Below are 24,663 nucleotides of genomic sequence, written 5' to 3' on the forward strand. Positions count from 1 at the left end.
AATCACCATTGTATCCTCTGCATACTTGATGATGGTGTTAGTACCATGTACAGGTGTGCAGTCGTAGGTGAAGAGGGAGTAGAGGAGGGGGCTCAGCACACAGGGTGAGGTTTGAAGAGGTGTGCTTGTCTAACCTAACAGACTGGGGTCTGTTGGTTAGAAAGTCCAGTATCCAGTTGCAGAGGGAGGGGTCGATGCCCAGGTCACCGAGTTTGGTGATCAGTTTAGAGGGTATAATGGTGTTGAATGCTGAGCTGTAATCGATGAACAGCATTCTTACGTAAGTGTCTCTGTTGTCGAGGTGGGAGAGGGCGGAGTGAAGTGCCGTTGAGATGGCATCCTCCGTACTCCTGTTCTTGCGGTAGGCAAACTGATAGGGATCCAGTGTGGGGGGTAGGCAGCTTTTGAGGTGTGCCAGGACCAGCCTCTCGAAGCACTTGGTGATGATGGAAGTAAGTGCAACTGGGCGGAAGTCGTTGAGGCTTGCCGCAGTGGAGTGTTTTGGCACCAGCACGATGGAGGTGGTTTTAAGGCACGTGGGAACAACTGCTTGGGCAAGTGATAGGTTGAAGATGTCAGTCCAGACGTCTGTCAGCTGCGCAGCACAGGCCCTGAGGACGCGCCCGGGGATGCCGTCAGGGCCAGCAGCCTTACGTGCATTAGTCCTACTCAGTGCCACGTGCACGTCGTAGGGGGTGAGTGTGAGGGGCTGGTGATCAGCAGGGAGCACAGCCTTGATGGCTGTCTCTAGATTGTCCCTGTTGAAGTGGCCATAGAAGTGGTTAAGCTCCTCAAGGAAGGAGGCGTTGCTGGATGTGGGGGTGGTGTTGGTGGGTCTATAGTCTGTGATGGCCTGGATGCCTTGCCACATGCGTCGGGGGTCGGAGTTGTTGTTGAAGTGCTCCTCAATCCTGAGCTTATGGCAGTGCTTGGCCTTCTTAATGCCCCTCTTCAGATTAGCCCTGGATGAACTGTAGGCTCGAGCATCGCCTGACCTGAAAGCGGTGTCCCGTGCTTTCAGCAGTAGCCTGACCTCGCTGTTCATCCATGGCTTTTGATTCGGGAATATGGTCACCCGTTTGAGGGAGGTGACACTATTGATGGTGGAGTTTATAAAGTCCAGAACAGAGGATGTGTAGGAATCAATGTCCGTGTGGGATTCAAGGGTGGCCTGGGCTGCAAACGCCTTCCAGTCAGTGTTTCCAAAACACTGCTGAAGTGTGGAGTCCGCTTCCTCTGACCAGACTTTAACTGTCCTCACAGTGGGTTTAACCCGTCTGATGAGTGGGCAGTAATTAGGGAGCAGGAACAATGAGAGGTGATCAGACTGTCCAAGGTGGGGGAGGGGGACGGCTTTGTATGCTTCAGCCATGTTAGTGTAGACTTTGTCCAGTGTCTTGTCTTCTCTAGTGGCGAAGGAGACATGTTGGTGGAATTTGGGGAGTACAGTCTTCAGGTTGGAGTGATTGAAGTCACCCGCAACAATGAAGGCTGCCTCGGGGTTGTGAGTCTGTTGTTTGCTAATGGCAGTATGCAGCTCTTTCATTGCAAGCTTGGCATTAGCAATTGATGTCCTTCCCACAATGTCCTCTTGGGAGCAATATGTAAATCATCTGTTACGGGGCAGTTTGAGATGAACCGTAACGAGGTCTCTTGCATCCTTCTCCAGACCCTCTTTGCAAATTCACACTATGCGAAGAGGGGGTCAACCATTTCCTCTCCATCGTAGCTGTGATGTTATGAATGCAAGGAAGGCTGTCTAAACTTGGGTGGGTGGAGATGGGGAAGGGGGTGGGGGGGGGGGCAGTGCTAAGTGAAGCAAAGAAGGAGACAAAACAATGATTAAATAACCAAACTAATGCCACAAAAATCCATAGATAGAAATGGATAGTAAACTAGTTAATAATATATTGAGGACTTCAGCACTCTACATCGTACTTCTTTTAATGAACAACTTCTGGAATGTTTGTACTTTTACTTTATTGCGATTAGAAAATTTCAAAACTGTATCTTCTTGGATGTTATTCACCATGTTGAGGAAATTACATAATTGAATTTACAAACGCCTGACCCGCCGAGTTACTCCTCTAATTTCAGATAGTCCTTGCTTTCTAATTCTCTAATTTCAGATAGTCCTTGCTTTCTCCCTCCTTCCCCTCCCCAGCTCTCCCACAAGCCTACTGTCTCCGCCTCTTCCTTTCTTGCCCCCCCCTCGACATCAGTCTGAAGAAGGGTCTCGACCCGAAACGTCGCCTATTCTTTCTCTCCATAGATGCTGCCCCACCGGCTGAGTTCCTCCAGCATTTTGTGTCTACCTTCGATTTTTCAGCATCTGCATTTCTTACTTAAACACTGAGTTACTCCAGCATTTTGTGTCCATCTTCAGTACAATAATAGCACAACCTATATATCGGAGAGAAAGCATGGTGAATGAGGTAGATGTGCTTTGTGTGCATTCTACTGTCAATGAAGTTGCACACACAAGATAGCCTGTTTGTATCTCAATTTTACCACAACAGAAAAAGGAAGGATATACTGTGCATAATCACATCAAGCTTAAAGGCCTGTCCCACTTTCACGACCTAATTCACGACCTCTGCCGAGTTTGCCCTTGACTCATACTCGCAGCACGATCATCACGAGGTTGTAGGTAGGTGGTAGCAGGCCGTAATGCTAGTCGTAGATACTCGTGGCATCAAGTTGGTCGGGGCATTTTTTCTAGCATGATGAAAAATGTCCACAAGTAAAAAAAAGGTCGGGAATTAGGTCTTGAAAGTGGGACAGGCCCTTTACCGGCTCTCAGTAAGAGATGTATTGAGAGCCTCTTTAGCTGACTTGGTGTTATTTTTTTTTATCGGGGGGGGGGGGGGGGGGGGGGGGTCTTCGTGGAGATGAGGAAGCACACTATCCAGTTACTTTCTCCAATGTGGATGGCATACGAGATCCTATGACATTGATTTGCTGGGAGGATCTATTGGTGAGAAAGACACAACGTGGTCGAGTGGCTCGGTGAGTCAGGCAGCATCTCTGGAGAACATGGATAGCTCGGTACCTTTCTCCATACAGATTGTAGTAGGGGGCAGAAAGCTGGAAGCAGGCGGGGGGGAGGAACAATGCCTGGCAGGTGATTGGTGAATACAGGTGAGGCAGTCTGCGACTGGCAGATCTTGGACACAGGCCAGAGATGAAAAGAAGACGAAAGGCCAAGAGATAAGAGGAGAAGATGTGAAAAAAGTAAAGCCAGAGGAAGCGATACAGATGGAAGGGGAAGATAGACACAAAATACTGGAGCAACAGCAGGTCTGGCAGCATTGCTGGTGGAAAGGAATAGGCGACGTTCCAGGTTGAGACCCTTCTTCAGACTTGAAGAGGACTGGAATGGGACGTGGGGGAAGAGGAAATGGTGCATAGCCGGTTGAGGTACAGTGAAGAGAGGGGGGGGGGGGGGGTAGGGAATGAAGAGGAGGGGTGGATCTGAATTGTACAAGAAAGCAGATATTAATTTTCCAGACCAGTAGATGACACCAGAGTGCACATTTCTTTGAACAAGAACATGCAGCGTCGACCACTGGCCTATTCACTTGCCCCTGTATCAAGAGTACAGAATTTACTGAGTTGTGGAGCAAAGGAAATTTGGAAAATATCAAACTGAACAAATAGTTGAGTCGACAAAGGTTGTGCACCAATTGCTGGTATATGGGACCAGTGTAAATGGGTAAAAGGTCTATTTCTGTGCTGCATGGATCTGTGACTTAACAGCTCTGAAATGCAAGAGAACAGGGGAGAATATTTTCAAATTTGTTTCGAGAGATGCAGCAGAAACAATAGGTCGATGACTGACGGAAGACAGTGGGGAGATATAGCATGGAAACAGGCCGTTCGGCCCACTGGTTCCATTCCAACCACGCTAGTTCCATGTTATCACACTTTCTCATCCACTTAGTAAACATTAGTGGCAATTTACGGAGGCCAATTAACCTGCAAACCCACACATCTTTGGGGTGTAGGAGGAAGCCAGAGCATCCCGGAGAAAATCCATGAGGTCACAGGGAAAATGTGCAAACTCCACACACACAGGCAGCACCCGAGATCAGGACTGAATCTGGGTCTCTGGCGCTGTGTGGAAACAGCTCTACCAGCTGCGCCACCCTCTTTGATAAATGCCTGGTTTATCTTGGATATTGTTATTGGTTTATTATTGGCAGGCTGAAGCAGGATCACGACTGAAAATGACACCTCTCCATGTTCTCTGGACATGCTGCCTGACCCGCTGAGTTACTTCGTGTTCTTTGGTGTATTAACCAACACCTGCCTTCCTTATTTCTACACCAAGTGCTGGGGTAATTCAGCGGGTGAGTTGACGTTTCGGGTCTGAACTCTTCAAAATGACAGAATTGATGGGAACAAACAATTCGAAAAGAATTGGGGGAGTCCAGAACCAGGGGCCACAGTTTAAGAATAATGGGTAAGCCATTTAGAACAGAGACCGAGGAAACACTTTTTCTCACAGAGAGTTGTGAGTCTGTGGAATTCTCTGCCTCAGAGGGCGGTGGAGGCCGGTTCTCTGGATACTTTCAAGAGAGAGCTAGATAGGGTTGTGAAAGTTAGTGGAGTCAGGGGATATGGGGAGAAGGCAGGAACGCGGTACTGATTGGGGATGATCAGACATGATCTCATTGAATGACGATGCTGGCTCGAAGGGCCGAATGGCCTACTCCTGCACCTATTGTCTATTGTCTACAACAGAATCCGTGCGGACAATTCACAATTTGACCAAGCCAATTAACCTATAAACCCCGTACAACTTTGGAATGCGAGATGCAACCGGAGAAAATACACACAGGTCGCGGGGAGAACATACATACTCCGTACGGACAGCACCCGTACTCAGGATCGAACCCGGGTCTCCACTGCTGTAAGGCAGCCACTCTACCGCTGCGCCACCGTGCCACCCACAGAGCACCTGAGAGGCAATGTTTATAAACACAAACAGTGAGCGCGCTGCCAGAGGAGGTGGTTAAGGCAGGTACTATCGCAACATTTAAAAGACATTTGGACAGGATAAGTTTGGAGGGATATGGGACAAACGCAAGCAGGTGGGACGAGCCAGTGTTGATGGCGCTCATTGGTCGGCAAGTAGGGCCTGTTTCCAGCGCTGTGTGACTCGGTAACACTGAAAAACTACATCTTAAAGGTAAGATCTAACCAGATACATTTGCCATCTGGTCATAAGATCCAAACTAGAAACATCTGGAGTTGGAGTTATGAAAGGAATAAAACTGATGTTTGCAAAGCAGATTTTATTTAAACAGTTTACTCAACTCAACATTGAATGGAATCAACACAGAAATAAATGGGGTGGCAATGCTAATTTGAACAGTCCCAATATCCAAGGCAGTTTGCCACCAACAAAAGATTTTCACTGTACCTCGGTACACATGACAATAAACTAAACTCACATCTTTGTTATATACAGTCCATAATAACTTATGATCCTTGCCATTCCTACCTCAAACTCTACAAAGAGTATAGCATCTTGACAAAAATGCTGGAGAAACTCAGCGGTTGCAGCAGCATCTATGGAGCGAAGGAAATAGGCAACGTTTCGGGCCCAAAACGTTGCCTATTTCCTTCGCTCTATAGATGCTGCTGCACCCGCTGAGTTTCTCCAGCATTTTGTCTACTTTCGATTTTCCAGCATCTGCAGTTCCTTCTTAAACAAAGAGTATAGCATCTTGACTATTTGCAATCAAAATTGAAAGGGCAATTTGAAATCAAGACCAATATTTTCCAGGAATGATAAATATCACTCCGAAGATACTTTATCTTTGAATTCACAAAAGTCAAAACTAAAACAACTCTTTGGAAACGATCTTGAATTCTATTTCCATGAATTTTAGGTAGTTATTTAGTCAAGTCCTGACTGTGAATAGTTGCCCAATTGGTTTGCTGACGGCCTTTAGGGACATCCACTGTGTTTCCCTGCCCTGACCTTTATTTTAGAGATATAGCACGGAAACAGGCCCTTCAGCCCACCGAGTGCGCGCTGACCAGCGATCACCCCGTACACCAGCACTACAGCACATACTATAGACAATTTACAAATTTACCGAAGCCAATTAACCTACAAACCTGTACGTCTTTGGAGTGTGGGAGGAAACCAGAGCACCCGAAGAAAACCCACGCGGTCACAGGAAGAATGTACATACTCCGTACAGATAGCGCCCGTAATTAGGTTTAAATCCGGGTCTCTGGTGCTGTAGGGCAGCAAATCTACCACTGCACCACCATGCCGCTTTATACGAGTTGTTTAGTTTAGAGATACAGCGCGGAAACAGGCCCTTCAGCCCACCGAGTCCGCTCCGACCAGCTATCCCCGTACACTAGTACACCAGCAAAGTCAAAGTCAAAGTAGCCTTTATTGTCATTCAGACCTTGCGGTCTGAACAAAATTTTGTTGCCTTGCAGTCCTACATATATTACAAAATGACAAAAAACACACAATAAACACAAATTAACATCCACCACAGTGAGTTCACCAGGCACCTCCTCACTGTGATGGAAGGCAAAAGTCTTAAGTCTTTGTCTCATCCCTTCTTATTCTGCCTCTGCGCCGAGGCGATCCAGGCTTCAGATGTTGTGAACCCCCGGCCTCTGGCGCTGTAAGGCAGCAACTCTACTGCTGCGCCACCCTATATTTAATTGACTGTAAACCAGATTGCCAGAGGCTGTAAAAAGCTCTTATATACATGCAAAACAAAAACAGAAAATGCTGGAAACACACAGCAGATCAGACGGCATCTGTGGGAAGAGAAAAACGTCAATGTTTAATGAGGGAGACCCTTCGTTGCAAGCGAAATAGAGACAAAAGATACTTGTAAGGCGGCAGGAAGGGTGGGTGTCGTTATAAGACTCAGTTGGTTTCTAGTTTGCTCTCTGGCAGTGGTGGGGTGGGGGGGGGGGCTTCACCTGCCTGAGCTGCCAGGTATGAACCCCCACGCTCCATTTTGCAATTCACGCCCATTTTTCTCGGCTCCTTACATTCTCACTCCCCAATTAGTTTTGGGATACAGCGTGGAAACGTCCTTCAACCCAGATAATTTATTCATACAAATTGACGATCAGATAAATCTTTTAAAATAAAGAAAATAACCTTTGGAAGATGTGTGCATTTTCCATTTTGTTTTATGGAATTGTAAGACAAACATTTAATTTAAAGTATTGTTTAAGAAAGAACTGCAGATGCTGGAAAAATCGAAGGTAGACAAAAATGCTGGAGAAACTCAGCGGGTGAGGCAGCGTCTATGGAGCGAAGGAATAGGTGACGTTTCGGGTCGAAACGTCACCTAATCCTTCGCTCCATTGATGCTGCCTCACCCGCTGAGTTTCTCCAGCATTTTTGTCTATGTTTAATTTAAAGTAGATAAGGTGTGTATTACCGACCTTATACATTTGCATTTTGCTATGGAAGCTCTTTATATTTTGACTAATGAACAATGACATTGATCAATTATTTATTCTCACGCCTCGCATTTTGGTGAAATCGTGAACATTTAAAATCAATAACATTCAAATTAAAATTCTGAAAGTGATTTTATTTGTCAAAATTATTAAGGATTAAATTCAGCCAACACACAATGTTCACCCACTCACTTGTTTATTAAATGCCATTACATACAAATTACTTTTAACACTTTCACCGGTCAGATTGGGGAAGTTTACTTCTTGAGCAGTCTGTGTGGAGTTTGCACGTTCCCTCTCATGGGTTTCCTCCCGCATGTCAAAGATGTGCGGGTTCGAAGACTCGTTGCCCCTCTGTGCGATTGCCCCCAGTGTGTAGGGAGTGGATACAAACAGAACTAGTGTGATACGGGTGATAGTATGGACTCGATGGGTCGAATAACCAGTTTCATTGCTTTATCTTAAAAATCAATCATCAAAAATGCCTGTATCAAATTTTATAAATATTACTATTTCTGTTCTAAAAAGTTAATACAGTGTGACCAGATCAGGTAATTTCTCCTGCTAAGCATTTGCAACGGGTTTTTTTTCTCTCTCCCTCGGTATTTTTCTTCCATATTTATGCACCTTTGGAATTTTTAGGGCATGGAATTTTTAAGGCATGGTCTTCATAGTGGTGGAAAAACACCAATTTGAAACACGTGCGCGGAATTTCGACTGGTAAACTTACTTTGCCTCAAGAAAATCAAAAGTCTCCATGAAAATTCGCGCGGAAGGCATCGAGAGTCCTAAAATACTCCGGGTACGAGACGGTAAGCCACCGCGTCCGTGTACCGCCTCCAGTCGTTGCCGTATTTGCTCAGGCATCGGTGCTCGTCCCTGACGCAGCGATGGATCAGTAGGATGGACATGTACACAACGTAGAAATATGGCAGCAGGTGCCCAAATCCACAAGCCAAGCAGTAGGAGAGGGAGCCCATTAGGTCGCCGGTGTAGTTGAAATGGCGCGCCAAGCCCCAGAAGCCGGAGATCATCAGCTTGCTGTGGTGCTTGGTGCCGTCGGTGGACAGGTAGGTGCATTCGATGTACTCCGGCTTCCTCCCCCAGATCCTGCAGCTTCCGCCTGTGCGCCGGAACAGATCCTTCTGGTGATTGGTCACCCTGAAGATGTAGTAGCCGATCAGCCCCAAGAGCAGAACGCCAATGGCGTTGCCCGTCGAGAGCTGGACTGGGTTGTAGACCAAATACAGACCCTGTGATGAAGACGTGACCATTAGCTTCCAACTTAGAACGGGGTACATGCAGAACATAGAAGAACACAGCGCAGGAATAGGCCCTTCCAACATCATGAGTCTGCACCCTAGCGGCATAAACATTGAATTCTCCAATTTCCGGTAGCCCTTGCTGTCTCCTCCCCCCCCTCTCAGCTCTCCCTCAGCCCTCCTCTTCCTTTTTCCTTTCTTCTCCCCACCTACATCAGTCTGAAGAAGGGTTTCGGCCCGAAACGTTAAAAGCCTATTTCCTTCGCTCCATAGATGCCGCTGCACCCCGCTGAGTTTCTCCAGCACTTTTGTCTATCATGCCAAGATAAACCAATCTCATGTGTGGGAAGGAACTGCAAATGCTGCTTGAAACTGAAGATAAGACAGAATGCTGGAGTAACTGAGCAGGACAGGCGACATCTCTGGAGAGAACGAATGGGTGAGGTTTCGGATCGAGACCCTTCTCAAGACTGAGACTAATCCAATCTCATCTGCCTGCACATGATCTCTACCCTTCCACACCCATACACCTATCTAGAAACATAGAAAATAGGTGCAGGAGGAGGCCATTCGGCCTTTCAAGCCATTCATTGTGATCATGGCTGATCGTCCCGTGTCTGCCTTCTCCCCATATCCCTTGATTCCACTAACCCCTAAAATGCAACGTCCAAACAGGGACATCTGAAAGCCCCTTAAACGCTAGTATACGGGGTGATTGTGGAGCGGAGAGGATTTGGTGGGCTGAAGGGCCTGTTACCCCACTGTTTCTCTAAAGTCTGAAGTAAAGTCTAAAGATGGGACTAAGTGTAGATGGGGCATGTTGGTCGGTGTGGGCAAGTTGGGCCGAAGGACCCATTTCCATGCCGTATGGCTCGATGAATTGGTCAACAGCCTTACCTGCAGAGTGTATAGGTAGGGCAGCCAGACGCAGTCACCCCAACCCAGGTACCAACCAAAGTGGTCATGGCAAATATCGATCGTCTTTAGGTACCACGACTCATTCCAGAAGAAATCCAGCACATAAATCGCCTAGGGGGGTTATAATCAGTCAATCTCATTAGGTTGAACGCCACTTCCAATAAAAAAGACACCGAAACATTTCACGAAGATCCTCAAAATCTCCTACCTGTAGCACATTTACCAAGATCATTGAATTGGTCACTTGGCCGTATAACTCCTGCTGTTTGGCAGCAAAGGAAAGATTGATCAGGGTCCACGCCACTATACCCGGACGACCATTGAAGAAAAGCTTGAAGTCAAACCACTTCCCAATCCGTGGATTAAATTCAATCCCCATCATGTAGTCGTAGAAAAAATTGCCAGTGAACTTACTGAAGGAAAGAAGTAAACATGTTTAAAAATCCTACTTTTGATTTAACAGGGACTGCAAAGTAACACAATTAAGTATTATCGAGGTAGACAAAAATGCTGGAGAAACTCAGCGGGTGAGGCAGCATCTAGACATAGAAACATAGAAAATAGGTGCAGGAGTAGGCCATTCGGCCCTTCGAGCCTGCACCGCCATTCAATATGATCATGGCTGATCATCCAACTCAGTATCCTGTACCTGCCTTCTCTCCATACCCTCTGATCCCTTTAGCCACAAGGGCCACATCTAACTCCCTCTTAAATATAGCCAATGAACTGGCCTCAACTACGTTCTGTGGCAGAGAATTCCAGAGATGGAGCGGAGGAATAGGTGACGTTTCGGGTTGAGTCCTTCAGACTGATTTGGAGGTGTGGGGGGGGGCAGGAAAAAGAAAGGAATAGGCAGGGATAGTGGGCTGTGGGAGAGCTGGGAAGGGAAGGGGAAGGGAACAGAAAGCAAGGACTACCTGATATTGGAGAAGTCAACGTTCATACCGCTGAGAGTATTATCAAGCTCTGGTCTGGATTACAGAGAAACAAGGAACTGCAGATTTCTAGTTTAAATACAGGGCGGAAACAGGCCCTTCAGCCCACTGAGTCCGGGCCGACCAGAGATCCCCGCACATTCACACCATCCTACACACTGGGGACCATTTACAATCTTACCAAAGCCAATTAACCGACAAAGCTGTACGTCTTTGGAGTGTGGGAGGAAACCGGAGCACCAGGAGAAAACCCACGCAGTCACGGGGAGAACGTACAAACTCCGTACAAACAGCACCCGTCCGTGGTCAGGATTGAACCCGGGTCTCTGGCGGTGTGAGGCTGCAGCTCTACCTCTCATTCTCCCCATGACCTGCGTGGGTTTTCTCCGGGATCTCCGGTTTCCTCCCATATTCCAAAGAATGTGCAGGTTTGTCGGTTTATTGGCCTGGTATCATTGTAAATTGTTCCAAGTGCGGACTCGGTGGGCCAAAGGGCCAGTTTCCACGCTGTACCTCTAAACTAAACAAGTTGCAGATTAATTCTTACCAATCGCTTGCATTGGTGGGGAAGAAATACGCCTTCAGCATGGCAAACGTTGCCACAACGTAGCCTAGGATGTTGGCACACCACAGCAGAGGAATCCAATGGTCAAATATAATAGTGGGTGAGAACCAATGAAGATAGTTGGCATTGGTAAACCAGAGAGCATGGGTAATGATCCAGGCCTGAAGTCCATTGACTTCATATTTATTGATCAGTCCTGTGAAGTAAAGACACTTTGCTGAGGATTAACATGTTTCTAAAAAGCATTGCATTAACCACTTAGTTTACTTTAGTCTTTAGAGATACAATGATGACCGAAACACACTAGTTCTCCTCTACACACTAAAGGCAATTTACAAAAGCTAATTAACTTTTCTTTTCTTTTTTCTTTTTTCCTCTCTTTTTTTGTATGGCTTTGTAAATATTTGATTAGTGTATAAATGTAAATAATTTGGTGTACATATAGCTGCTGGTGTGCATAAGGTGTACATATAGCTGCTGGTGTACATATGGTGTACATATAGCTGCTGGTGTACATATGGTGTACATATAGATGCTAAATGTGTATAAGATAATTATAAGCAGTTGAATAAGGGGTGGGAATTAATAAGCTTTGGCTTCTTCCTGCTCCTTTTCGGACACATACGATTTCATTTATTTATAGATATTGTTTATGACACTTTATAAATATTCTTGTTTTGTTTTTTGTATGCTGTTTCACACTTGCTTCTTATTCTTTTATTCTGTTCGAAATAAAGAATTAAATAAAAATAAAACTTGCACATCTTTGGAATATAGGAAACCCGACCACCCGGAGGCCACCCAAGCGATAAACTAGATTTTGTTTTGAAGTTCTGATTTATTTAATTATCTGAATTTATATTTTCTCGTTTCCCCAGTGAATGAATGAGTTTATTGGCCAAGTATTCACATACAAGGAATTTGCTTTGGTGCTCCGCCCGCAAGTGACAACATGACATACAGTGACAGTTAGGAATAACACATAAAACATTAAGCATTAATAATAAAACTTTATTGATTAAACATGTGAATTAAATAAAATACCAGAGCAAAAGGAGGCTACAGATTTTTGGTTATTGAGTAGAGCTACTACTCGTGGAAAAAAAGCTGTTTTGTATGTCTGGCTGTGGCAGCTTTGACAGTTCGGATTTGATCCAGTGGGATTTGATCAGCTCCCTGTCCAATAACTTCACCATTATATACGCCCACTTCCTCACAGCCTTCCCTACAGATTCTCAGATTGTCAAAGCTGTCTTTTAAATGCTGTTATAGTCCCTGCATCAATTACCTCCTCTGCAGCTCATTCCATACACCTACCACCCTTTTGTGTGAACCATATCTGGAAGTATCAATGCACTTTTACTGCAATCGATGTACTTTAAGAATTCAATACCGAAAATCATCTTTAGTGTTGACTTTAGAAAAGAAAAAATCTCTTTCATGTACATATGAGTGGTAGTTGTGGACCAAGTTACGTTCGGCACGGTGGCGCAGCGGTAGAGTTGCTGCCTTACAGTGAATGCAGCGCCAGAGACCCGGGTTCGATACCGACTACGGGTGCTGCCTGTGCGGAGTTTGCACGTTCTCCCCATGACCCGCGTGGGTTTCTCCGAGTTCGTCAGTTTCCTCCCACACTCCAAAGACACACAGGATTTGTAGGTTAATTGACTTGGTAAATGTAAAAATTGTCCCTAGTGGGTGTAGGATGGTGTTAATGTGCGGGGATCGCTGGTCGGTGAGGACCCGGTGGGCCGAAGGGCCTGTTTCCGCGCTGTATCTCTAAACTAAACTAAAACACTGGATTGCTAACCTTAGAGTTGTTGTATGTTTAATGTTATTAATTTAGATGAGTTGAGTTGATTTTATTCGTTTATTGCCACGTGTGCTGAGGTACAGTGAAAAACCTTCGGGAGACTAGTATAGATGGAGCATGTTAGATGCCGTGGGCTAGTTGGGCCGAAGGGCCTGTTTTCACACTGCATGACGCTATAGTCCATACATTTTTAGTTAGTAAAACAAATCCTTAAATGTAATTGCTGAACAAGTTGTCTTGCTTTCCACTTTAATGGTTGAACTTCTATTGCCTGTGGCAAAAAGCATTCAATTAAAGCAGAATTGCAATGTGTTTTTTAAAACAACACAGGAGAGGTTGATCTTACCTGCAGGAGTGCGTGCACCATCTTGCACTCCCCCTACGTAGCCCAGTAGGAACTTGTGACAAACATCAGGCACGCACAGATACAAAAACACCTGCAATTCATGGGCAGAAAATGAAGCCTGAGGAAGTTGCAAGAAACCATTTGAACGGTAATGAGTCATAGGGCTACGTGGCACACAAACAGGTCCTTCAGCCCAACTTGAACCATGCCAACCAAGGAGCCCCATCTAAAGGGCCTGTCCCACTTTCACGACCTAATTCACGACATTTTTCATCATGTTGAAAAAAACGCCCCGACCTACTTGATGCCACGAGTACCTACGACTAGCATCACGACCTGCAACGACCTCGTGACGACCATGCTGCGGGTATGAGTCAAGGGCAAACTTGGCAGAAGTCGTGAATTAGGTGGGGAAAGTGGGACAGGCCCTTAAGCTAGTCTTCTTTGCCCACACTGACAAAGAGCGGCACGGTGGTGCAGCGGTAGAGTACTACCTCACAGCGCCAGAGACCCAGCGCCAGAGACCCGGGTTCGATCCTGACTACCGGTGCTGTCTGTGCGGAGTATGTACGTTCTCCCTGCGGCCACATGGGTTTTCTCCGGGTACTCCGGTTTCCCCACCCCCAACACGCCTAAGACGTACAGGTTTGTAGGTCTGAAGAAGGGTCTCGACCCGAAACGTCGTCCATTCCTTCCCTCCATAGATGCTGCCTCACCCACTGAGTTTCTCCAGCATTTTGTGTCTACATGTAGGTTATAACCATATAACCATATAACAATTACAGCACGGAAACAGGCCATCTCGACCCCTCTAGTCCGTGCCGAACACATAATCTCCCCTAGTCCCATATACCTGCGCTCAGACCATAACCCTCCATTCCTTTCCCATCCATATAACTATCCAATTTATTTTTAAATGATAAAAACGAACCTGCCTCCACCACCTTCACTGGAAGCTCATTCCACACAGCTACCACTCTCTGAGTAAAGAAGTTCCCCCTCATGTTACCCCTAAACTTCAGTCCCTTCATTCTCAAGTCATGTCCCCTTGTTTGAATCTTCCCTACTCTCAGTGGGAAAAGCTTTTCCACGTCAACTCTGTCTATCCCTCATCATTTTAAAAACCTCTATCAAGTCCCCCCTTAACCTTCTGCGCTCCAAAGAATAAAGCCCTAACTTGTTCAACCTTTCTCTGTAACTTAGTTGCTAAAGCCCAGGCAACATTCTAGTAAATCTCCTCTGTACTCTCTCTATTTTGTTGACAAGGTTGTAGGGTTCATTGGCTTCTGTAGATTGTCCCTAGTGTGTAGGATAGTGCGAGTTTACAGGGTGATTGCTTGTCGATGTGGACACGGTGGGACGAAGGGCCCGTTCCCACACTGTATCTGTAAAGTCATAAAGTAAACTCAGTGGGTCAGGCAGCATCTCTGGAGAACATGGATAGCTGAGTTTTGTTTATTATCACGTGTACAGTGAAAAGTTTTTGTTGGGTGCTAACCAGTCAGCGGAAAGACAATATTACAATCGAGCCATTTACAGTGTGTAGATATATGATAAAAGTAATAACATTCACTGCAAAATAAAGTCCGATCAAAGATAGTCTGAGGGTCTCCAAGGAGCTTGATAGTAGCTCAGGACTGCTCTCTAGTTTAGTCTAGTTTAGAGATATAGCGCGGAAACAGGCCCTTCGGCCCACCGGGTCCGCCCCGACCAGCGATCCCCGCACATTAACACTATCCTACACCCACTAGGGACATTTTTTACAAGTACCAAGCCAGTTAACCTACAGACCTGCACGTCTTTGGAGTGTTGGAGGAAACCGAAGATCTCGGAGAAAACCCACGCAGGTCACGGGGAGAACGTGCAAACTCCGTACAGGCAGCGCCCGTAGTCGGGATCGAACCCGGGTCTCCGGCGCTGCATTCGCCGTAAGGCACGAACTCTACCGCTGCGCCACCGTGACCGCCGCAGCTGTCGGCAGGGCAATGTTTTAGTCGCTGACGTTGGGGCTCGCGGAAACCTTGTGTGTGCCACCGTTAAGAGCCAGCAGGGCGAACAAACGGAAACGCACCTGAAAGCAGACCCAGGCGGCGTAGATTCCAGCGGCCGTCCCACTGAAAGATGGAGCTCGCTCCCAGATGTCGCCGACGCTGGTCTTGCCCGAGTACACACTGAGGAGAGGGCCGGAGAGAGCGCACTGGAACTGGTCACATGACATCACGAAGTAGAATACGATTAATGGCGCGCAGAGGAGGAGAAAGACGACAGACGCCAGCGAGAACCAATCGACTTCCCTGTAATAAACAAAGGCACGGGCATAAGATCGCACTCATGTGCCCCCCTGGGGTAGCATCCCACCCTGCCCCAACACCAACCTCACACATAATTGGTTGTTTAGTTTAGTTTGGTTTAGAGATATAGCACGGAAACAGGCCCTTCGGCCCGTCGAGTCCAGACTGACCAGCGATCCCCGTACATTAGCATTGTACACGAGATTGATCCCTGGGATGGCGGGACTGTCATATGAGGAAAGATTGAAAAGACTGGGCTTATATTCACTGGAGTTTAGAAGGATGAGGGGAGATCTTATAGAAACATATGAAATTATAAAAGGACTGGACAAGCCAGATGCAGGAAAAGATTTCCCAATGTTGGGCGAGTCCAGAACCAGGGGCCACAGTCTTAGAATAAAGGGGAAGTCATTTAAGACTGAGGTGAGAAAAAAAACTTTTTCACCCAGAGAGTTGTGAATTTATGGAATTCCCTGCCACAGAGGGCAGTGGAGGCCAAGTCACTGGATGGATTTAAGAGAGAGTTAGATAGAGCTCTAGGGGCTAGTGGAGTCAAGGGATATGGGGAGAAGGCAGGCACGGGTTATTGATTGGGGACGATCAGCCATGATCACAATGAATGGCGGTGTTGGCTCAAAGGGCCGAATGGCCTCCTCCTGCACCCATTTTCTATTTTAGTCGGGATCTAACCCAGGTCTCCGGCGCTGCATTCGCTGTAAGGCAGCAAATCTACCGCCGCGCTGCCTAGAATCTGTGCTCGTTGTATCTATTGTCTTACCAAGCTCGACCCCATTGCCCCAGTTGCTCCTTCTCTCCCGGACCAACTCCATTCCCGGAGCCTTTCCGTTGTCTCGTCACGGCCCCTGAAGACTGCGTCGCTCTCATGGTGCCTGTAACAAAAGGACAGCGAGCTGAAAAGGTTGTTTTGTGTGTGGAAACAGAGGCAGAGTTATTATTCACAACATCTTTGGAAGCCTGTTGCGTCAACAGGGCATTGCGGCTGCTAATTTGGTCCCTACATCCCGAGTCAAGTCAGGACTCGACAGGCTCTTCGACCCGCCTTGTCCCTGCCGACCATCTTTGGACTTGAATCGCACAAAATGGAGCAGGAAGCAAAAACAAACCTTGTGTGCTGTGCAATCTACTGTTACTCTTGCCACACTGCGACGTCGCCAGGACAATGGGCCTTCACGGTCAGGTCAAGAACCTCGCACTTCCAAACCGGACCTTGGAAATGGCAAATCTGTGTACTGTCTCAGTGTACTTGTTGCTATAAACTTGTACAGTATCCGAGATGTTTATCTATGTTTATGTACATGCTTCTTCTTCTTCTTGCTTATGGCAAGCACAAGCCTGAAGTTGTGGGTCAACTTGTTCTATTTGATTTATTTGTTTGTGCACGTCGGGTTGATTGTATTAGTCAAGACAGGGTAGACCACGTGAAGGTTGCAATCTCTCACCGCAATGTATGCTTATGTATAACGATACTTGTACTGAACTGTACATAAGTAAAGTACCGTTGTACCATTAAGTGGTTTCCCCTCGTGGGAGAGTCTCGGACCAGAGGCCACAGCCTCAGAATAAAAAGGACGTACCATTAACAAGGAGATGAGGAGGAATTTCTTTAGTCAGAGGCTGGTGAATCTGTGGAATTCATTGCCACAGGCGGCTGTGGAGGCCAAGTCATTGGACATCTTTAAGGCGGAGATAGATAGGTTCTTGATTAGTACGGGTGTCAGGGGTTATGGGGAGAAGGCAGGAGAATGGGGTTGAGAGGGGAAGATAGATCAGCCATGAGTAAGTGGCAGAGTAGACTCGATGGGCCGAATGGCCTAATTCTGCTCCCAGAACAAATGAAGTTGTGCTTACAGTACGTATCGTAGGATTGTTACTGATGTATGCCAAAAGGGAATTTCACTGCACCTAGGTACTTTAGCCAATAAAGCACCATCGAATCAATGTCACATTGAGAGCAAAGATCCTATAGCGGAGCAAGATAGACCAGTCCTGCTAAATGCAATGGGGCTGACATGTAGTACGCAACGGAGCGGAACGTGGGCCTTTTTTTCATCCATTTCCGTAATCGGACCCGACCCGATCCGCAGTGTAATCAACGTTGTGGGGGATCAGTTTGTGTTAATAAATTAAAATTCTGAAAATGAGAAGATTTTTACCAAATAACTTTTATTTTTACGAGGATGTTTCCGTAACCGGCTTCCGTTTCCGCACTAGTTATCCTACGGGATCTTTGGTGCGGAGACGGAAGCCGGTTACAGAAATGGGGCCTTAAATTACCCATGAATCTGCCCATGACCGTACTACGTCTTTTTCATCGTGGACCATCTTGCTCGCTGTAAGATCTTTAATTGAGAGGACCTCCAAGGAAAACAGACTAGAAGCATCAGCTGAGGATAGCTACTGAAATGAAATAACTTTGAAATGCCCTGCTTTACAAATCCTAAAATCTAGACTGTTACACAATTTGTAACAGTCACCCAGCCCAGATGAATCAGGAACAAGGAAGTGAAGATGCTGATTTAAACAAAAGGGCACAAAGTGCTGGAGTAACTCCGCAGATCAGACAGGATTTCTGGAGAGCTTGGAATAGTTTAGTTTAGAGATACAGCGTGGAAACAGGCCCTTCGGCCCATTGAGTCCGCACCGACCAGCGATCCCCGCACATGAACACTATCCTACACACGCACTGGGGACAATTTACACTCATACCAAGCCAATTAGCCTACAAACCGGTACGTCTTTGTGTGGGGGGGGGGGGGGGGAAGGGGGGAAACCGAAACCCGACGCTGTCACGGGGAGAACGTACGAATTCCGTACAGAAGCACCCCTAGTCGGGATCGAACCTGGGTCTCTGGCCCCACTCGGCCACCATGTCGGATAGGCGAGGACAACATTCCCACAAGGGCTGGGATATCAAACACGTGCACATCTGAAGAACAGTCCCGACCCAAAACTTCACCGATCGATTTTCTCCAGAGACGCTGCCTGACCCACTGAATTACTCCAGCACGTTGTGTCTATCTTCGGTATAAACGAGTACCTGCAGTTCCTTTTTATAGAAAATGCTTTCTGACCGCACAATGGCACAGCGGTAGTCTTGTAACACCAGATACCCGTTTCGATCCCGACTACAGGTGCTGTCTGTATGGAATTTTTACGTTTTCCCTGTGACCCTGTGGGTTGTCTCAGGGTGCTCAGGTTTCCTCCCACACTCCAAAGACATACAGGTTTGTAGGTTAATTGACTGTATATTGTGTAGGATAGTGCTAGTGTATGATACCAAACTAATCTTGATTTGATTGTTCACTTGATGCTCGGCCTCTGATCCTGCTACCGCAGTGAACTCTGAACTTTCCGGTGGGTGGCGCGACTCACATCGCAGCGGCCTCTGCAGTCCGTCTGTCTTTTTGTTATTTTTTGTCCCGTTTTAATGTAGTTTTTATTATTATTTTTTGATGGGGTATGTGTGTGTGTGTGTGTGTGTGTGTGTGTGTGTGTGGGGGGCGGGGGGGGGGGAACTTTTAAAATCTTTCCCCTGCACGGAGATCCCGACCTTTTCCCTGTCGGGTCTCCATTGTCGTTGGGGCTGCAACGTGGAGCGGCCTCCAGCAGGAACGTCCTGGGGCTCCAGTCGCGGAGCTGCGGAGCTACTCACCATCATGGAGCTGGCCGAGTTCGGAGCGGGTGGAACTGTGGTGGCGCGCTGCTGTGACCCGAACCCCGGAGATTCGGAGGCTTACCGCAGGTCTGGCAGACAGTAATATCGGAGCCCGCGGGTCTCTGCTGGGAGACCGCTTTTCGGAGCTTCCGCAACGGCGATTTCTCCCGCCCGAGTAGCGGGGTCGAGGATGACCTGGAGCGGGGCCTTACATCATCGCCCGGCGTGGCTTCAACGGCTGCGGGACTTTGCTAGTGCCCGCCGGGGGGCTTTGACTCTGACATCGGGAGGGGAATGGGGAGTGCAGGGGAGAGATAAGTTTTTTTGCCTTCCATCACAGCGAGGAGGAGATGCGCTGTGATGAATGTCTGTGTAAATTGTGTTGTGTCTTGGGTCTTTTTTCATGTGTGTATGACTGCAGAAACAACATTTCATTTGAGCCTCTATGAGGTTCAAGTGACAAATAAATTGTATTGTGTATTGTGTAACTGAAGGCCAGACCAACTTCACCGCTGACTCAGCAGAAAATATTTCACTGCCACAGTGGTGAACTAAACCATCATCCGAGCAGAATTGTGGTCAGAGTGCTGCAGTATTGAGCAATTTTGGGCACCGTATCCGAGGAAGATTGTGCTGGCTCTGGAGAGGATGCAGAAGCAGTTTGCAAGAATGATCCTGGGAATGAGTTTACTTACATATGATGAGCGTTTAACGGCACTGGGCCTGTACTCGTTGGAGTTTAGAAGAATGAGAAGGGACCTCATTGAAACATACAGAATCGTGAAAGATTTGGATAGAGTGGATGTGGAGAGGATGTTTCCACTAGTGGGAGATTCTAGGACTAGAGGTCACAGCCACATAATTAGGGGACGTTCCTTGAGGAAGGAGCGGGTGGTGAATCTGTGGTGGAATACTTTGCCAAAGTAGGCTGTGGATGTCAAGTCAATGGATATTTTTTAAGGCAGAGATGGATAGATTCTTGATTAGTAAGGGTGCCAGGGTTTATGGGGAGAAGGCAGGAGAATGGGGTTGAGAGGGAGAGATAGATAGATCAGCCACGATTGAATGGCAGAGTAGACGTGATGGGCCGAACGGCCTAATTCTGCTCCTATCACTTGTGATCTTATGCCCAGAAGCTTAGTTTGTGTTGCGACCAATTTTTGTGGTGTGACCAATTTTTATCACCTGACTGAGAGTTCTGTTGTACTGTTTACGAAAGTGGCTTGCCATGGAAAATTTCAGAACACAGAGAAATGCAATCGAGCAACTTTAACCCTGTTCAGGCAACTGCATCGTCAGACAGTGAAATTACTAGGAAGAAACGACTTCAAAAAGAATCCTATAAGAACCTTCGGCAGTTTTTCAAACTAGTAATTTCACCACAATAGACACAAAAAGCTCAGTGACACAAGGTATAGGCGACAATTTGGATCAACACCCTTCTTCAGACTCGACCTGTAACGTCACCCATTCCTTCTCTCCAGAGATGCTGCCTGTCCCGCTGAGTTACTCCAGCTTTTTGCATCTATCTTCCGTTTAAGAATAAGGGGGAGGCCATTTAGGACTGAGATGAGGAAAAACATTTTCACCCAGAGAGCTGTGAATCTGTGGAATTCTCTGCCACAGAAAGCAGTGGAGGCCAATTCACTGGATGTTTTCAAGAGAGAGTTAGACATTGCTCTTGGGGCTAACGGAATCAAGGGATATGGGGAGAAAGCAGGAACGGGGTACTGATTTTGGACGATCAGCCATGATCACATTGAATGGCGGTGCTGGCTCGAAGGGCAGAATGGCCTACTCCTGCACCTATTTTCTATGTTTCTATGTTAAACCAGCATCTGCAGTTCCTTCATACACATAAAGGTTGGGATGATACTTTACAATTGTACAAGGCACGGGTGAGGCCACCCTTAGAGTGGTGTTTAAGAAAGAACTGCAGATGCTGGAAAAATCGAAGGTAGAAAAAATGCTGGAGAAACTCAGCAGGTGAGGCAGCATCTGTGGAGAGAAGGAATTGGCGACGTTTCGAATCAAGACCCTGCTTCAGACCGACCCGAAACATCGCCCATTCCTTCTCTCCATAGATGCTGCCTCACCCACTGAGTTTATTCAGCATTTTGGTCCACCTTAGAGCATTGTGTTCAGTTTTGGACTCTGCTATTGGAAAGATGTCATTCAGCTGGAGTGGGTGCAGAGGAGATTTATGAGAATGCTGTCAAAGATTGAAGGGCCTGGAGCACAGGGAGAGGTTGTATGAGACTGCAGTGACTCAATGGGCAGTCAATAAATGGAAAACCATGACCATCTATCTGTTCTTTTTGAACAGCTGCACTATTTTAGTCTTCATCTGGCACTAATGAACAAGTTATCCCAATTATCACAAGTGTCTGAAGTTGGGTCCCAACGTGAAACATCTCCATACATGTTCTCCAGATACTGCCTGACCTGCTGAGGTACTCCAGCACATTGAGCCTGTCTTTGATATAAACCAGCACCTGCAGTTCCTTGTTGTTACATTTCGAAGAGTCCCTCAGATTGCTGGTGCTTTGAAGCAAGCACGACATATTGCCCACATCCTAAAAAACATTGTGTGCAGGAAGGAACTGCAGATGCTGGTTTAAACTGACAATAGACACAAAAAGCTGGAGTAACTCAGCGGGACAGGCAGCATCTCTGCAGAGAAGGAATGGGTGAAGAAGGATCTCGACCCAAAAGGTCAGTCTGAAGAAGGGTCTCGAACTGAAACGTCACCCATTCCTTCTCTCCAGAGGTGCTGCATGTCCCGATGAGTTACTCCAGCTTTTTGTGTCTATCTTCCTAAAAGACATTAGGGGAACTGAACTGAAAGGTTATTTTTTAACCCAAATTAAAACGTGCAGCAATGCTTTTACAATTGTCCCAGATAGGACAATGAAATTCTTGCTTTGCTTCAGCACAACATATTAACAACATTTCCTAGTTTCCTTGGTGGTATTTAACCTCAACGAGTTAAACATTGGGAACTTTCTTTAACCTCTCCAGTTCCTGAGTTTTTAAACCTAGTGTTTACTTTAGTTCTTAATATCTTGTGTTGTTGAAGGCCAATTATCATGTCTGACACACACTTCATTTGTTCGCCCGACATGACCATTGCCCTACGCCTCGACATCGGCTTCCTTTCGACCTGGAATCAAACATTTCTGTTGGTTTCTCTGAACTGTTGAAAAAGTTGCAGGTTTTTTTTACAAGCTGCACGTTTTGTTTTAAAGCATGCAACTGCCTGTCTTATTAACCTCGGCGTTGTGACAAGAATCTTTTCAACGCATGGTTTAATGCAAGCAAAGGCGAGGTTTCGAGCTGTGAGGCGGTGAGTTGAAACAGAAATACCCCGGTGATACAACAGTGCGTCTCACACATCAAATCCGGTTTCGGGCACATAACTAAAAAATAAATAAATGGAGCCCTTGGGAGGTGTGGGTGAGCATGATCTGTCAAAGCTAACTCCACCCCCACAGTGGTTGACATCTCAATAACATGCAAATCGAACATTTAATCCGCTGCAAACTCTGCATCTAGTGCAAAGGATGTTTTTAAAATGATCCCATCAGATAAACAAACCGTCTTTAAATATGCACCCTTGGCCGAGCCTCCAGTCCGGAGAAACATCAGAAAGGTGCAGGAAGGAACTGCACAGATGCTGAGTTGCACCGAAAATTGACACAAAAAGCTGGGGGGAATGCAGCATCTCTGGAGAGAAGGAATGGGTGAATGTTCGGGCCCAGGCCCTTCTTCAGACGGAGTCAGGGGGGAAACACAGAGGCATGGAGCAACAGTTGGCAACGTTTGACTCCAGGTACACAATGAAACGTCACCCATTCCTTCTCTCCCTCTCCAGAGATGCCGCCTGCCCCGCTGAGTTACTGCAGCATTTTGTATCTACCTTCGACTTAAACCAGCAGTCCTTTCCTTGACAGTGAAGCGATGCAAAACCGTTAAAAGATTATAAATGTTGCATTTAGCAGAATGAATGGTATCAGTTTCATTCTTACCGTGTGCTGGGGCTAGCGGCTCTGGGTGAGCGGCAGCTGTGCTGTGGCTGCAAGGATCAAGGGAGTGAGGGTGTCAGATAGCCCGTCGGTCGGTTACTCTGAGCCGGCTGTCCCATCAGCTGCCGGCGCTCGGTGGATCCACTGACCTCACAAAGGATGGGGCGTATCCACCGGTAGCGATTGGCCGACGGTGCTGGGACCATGGCATAGTGTGATGCGGGCGTGGTTCCCTTCAGCGGCTGCAAAGATGCTGCACAACGCATAACAACAAGCTCAACCCAGCGGGCAAACTGTGCATGCAAAGGGCATGGTCAATGTTTCAGCTGTTGAACCCACCGACCGACCGACCACAAGCTAAACGTGTGTGTGAAGGAACTGCAGATGCTGGTTTACAGCCAAAGTATTGACACCAAATGTGTCAATAACCAAATTTAAAAAAAAAGTTAACCATTCCATATTTATTTCAAAATAATATAACATTACATTGAAACAATGCTACTTGTTTCTTTTTTATGCAACATAGAATTAAAGAATGGCACGTAAAAATTAAAACTGTTGGCATCAAAGTAATACTGAAGTCAAGATGCAGCGTAGGTTTACAAGGTTAATTCCCGGGATGGCGGGACTGTCATATGCTGAGAGAATGGAGCGGCTGGGATTGCACACTCTGGAATTTAGAAGGATGAGAGGATATCTCATTGAAACATATAAGATTGTTAAGGGCTTGGACACGCTAGAGGCACGAAAAATGTTCCCGATGTTGGGGGAGTCCAGAACCAGGGGCCACAGTTTAAGAATAAGGGGTAAGCCATTTGGAACGGAGATGGGGAAACACTTTTTCTCACAGAGAGTTGTGAGTCTGTGGAATTCTCTGCCTCGGAGGACGGTGGATGCTTTCAAGAGAGAGCTAGATAGCGATCTTAAAGATAGCGGAGTCAGGGGATATGGGGAGAAGGCAGGAACGGGGTACTGATTGGGGATGGTACACAAAAATGCTGGAGAAACTCAGCGGGTGCAGCAGCATCTATGGAGCGAAGGAAATAGGCGATGTTTCGGGCCGAAACCCTTCTTCAGACTGATGGGGGGTGGGGGGGAGAAGGAAGGAAAATGGGAGGAGGAGGAGCCCGAGGGTGGGGGGGGGGGGGGGTGGGGGATGGGAGGAGACAGCTCGAGGGTTAAGGAAGGGGAGGAGACAGCAAGGGCTAGCAAAACTGGGAATATTCACCGTTCATGCCATCCGGACGCAAGCAACCCAGGTGGAATATGAGGTGCTGTTCCTCCAATTTCTGGTGTTGCTCACTCTGACAATGGAGACGACCCAGGACAGAGAGGTCGGATTGGGAATGGGAGGGGGAGTTGAAGTGCTGA

The 24,663-nt window shown here is 46.9% G+C and overlaps 1 protein-coding gene across 1 annotated transcript; it reads right to left on the minus strand.

Moving 5' to 3' along the window:
* Positions 1-7,574: 7,574 nt before the first annotated feature.
* Positions 7,575-23,453, minus strand: dhcr7 (7-dehydrocholesterol reductase). The gene is made up of 8 exons (XM_033038695.1): positions 23,296-23,453; positions 16,370-16,481; positions 15,372-15,594; positions 13,301-13,391; positions 11,124-11,337; positions 9,850-10,054; positions 9,621-9,752; positions 7,575-8,714 (listed from the first exon to the last, which is right to left on the minus strand). Exons 2-8 carry the CDS (start codon positions 16,474-16,476, stop codon positions 8,250-8,252), a joined length of 1,437 nt encoding a protein of 478 aa, XP_032894586.1. The 5' UTR covers positions 16,477-16,481; positions 23,296-23,453; the 3' UTR covers positions 7,575-8,249.
* Positions 23,454-24,663: the final 1,210 nt, after the last annotated feature.

The sequence above is a fragment of the Amblyraja radiata genome, chromosome 20 (genome assembly GCF_010909765.2).
Source record: "Amblyraja radiata isolate CabotCenter1 chromosome 20, sAmbRad1.1.pri, whole genome shotgun sequence".
Taxonomy (NCBI): Eukaryota; Metazoa; Chordata; class Chondrichthyes; order Rajiformes; family Rajidae; genus Amblyraja; species Amblyraja radiata.

Coding starts and splice junctions, on each gene's coding strand:
- dhcr7 (XM_033038695.1), bottom strand. CDS start 16,476: ATGAGAGCGACGCAGTCTTCAGGGGCCGTGACGAGACAACGGAAAGGC. Junction 15,595..16,369: donor GGGCAATGGGGTCGAGCTTG/GTAAGACAATAG, acceptor TGTTTATTACAG/GGAAGTCGATTGGTTCTCGC. Junction 11,338..13,300: donor TGGTGCACGCACTCCTGCAG/GTAAGATCAACC, acceptor TTTACTTCACAG/GACTGATCAATAAATATGAA.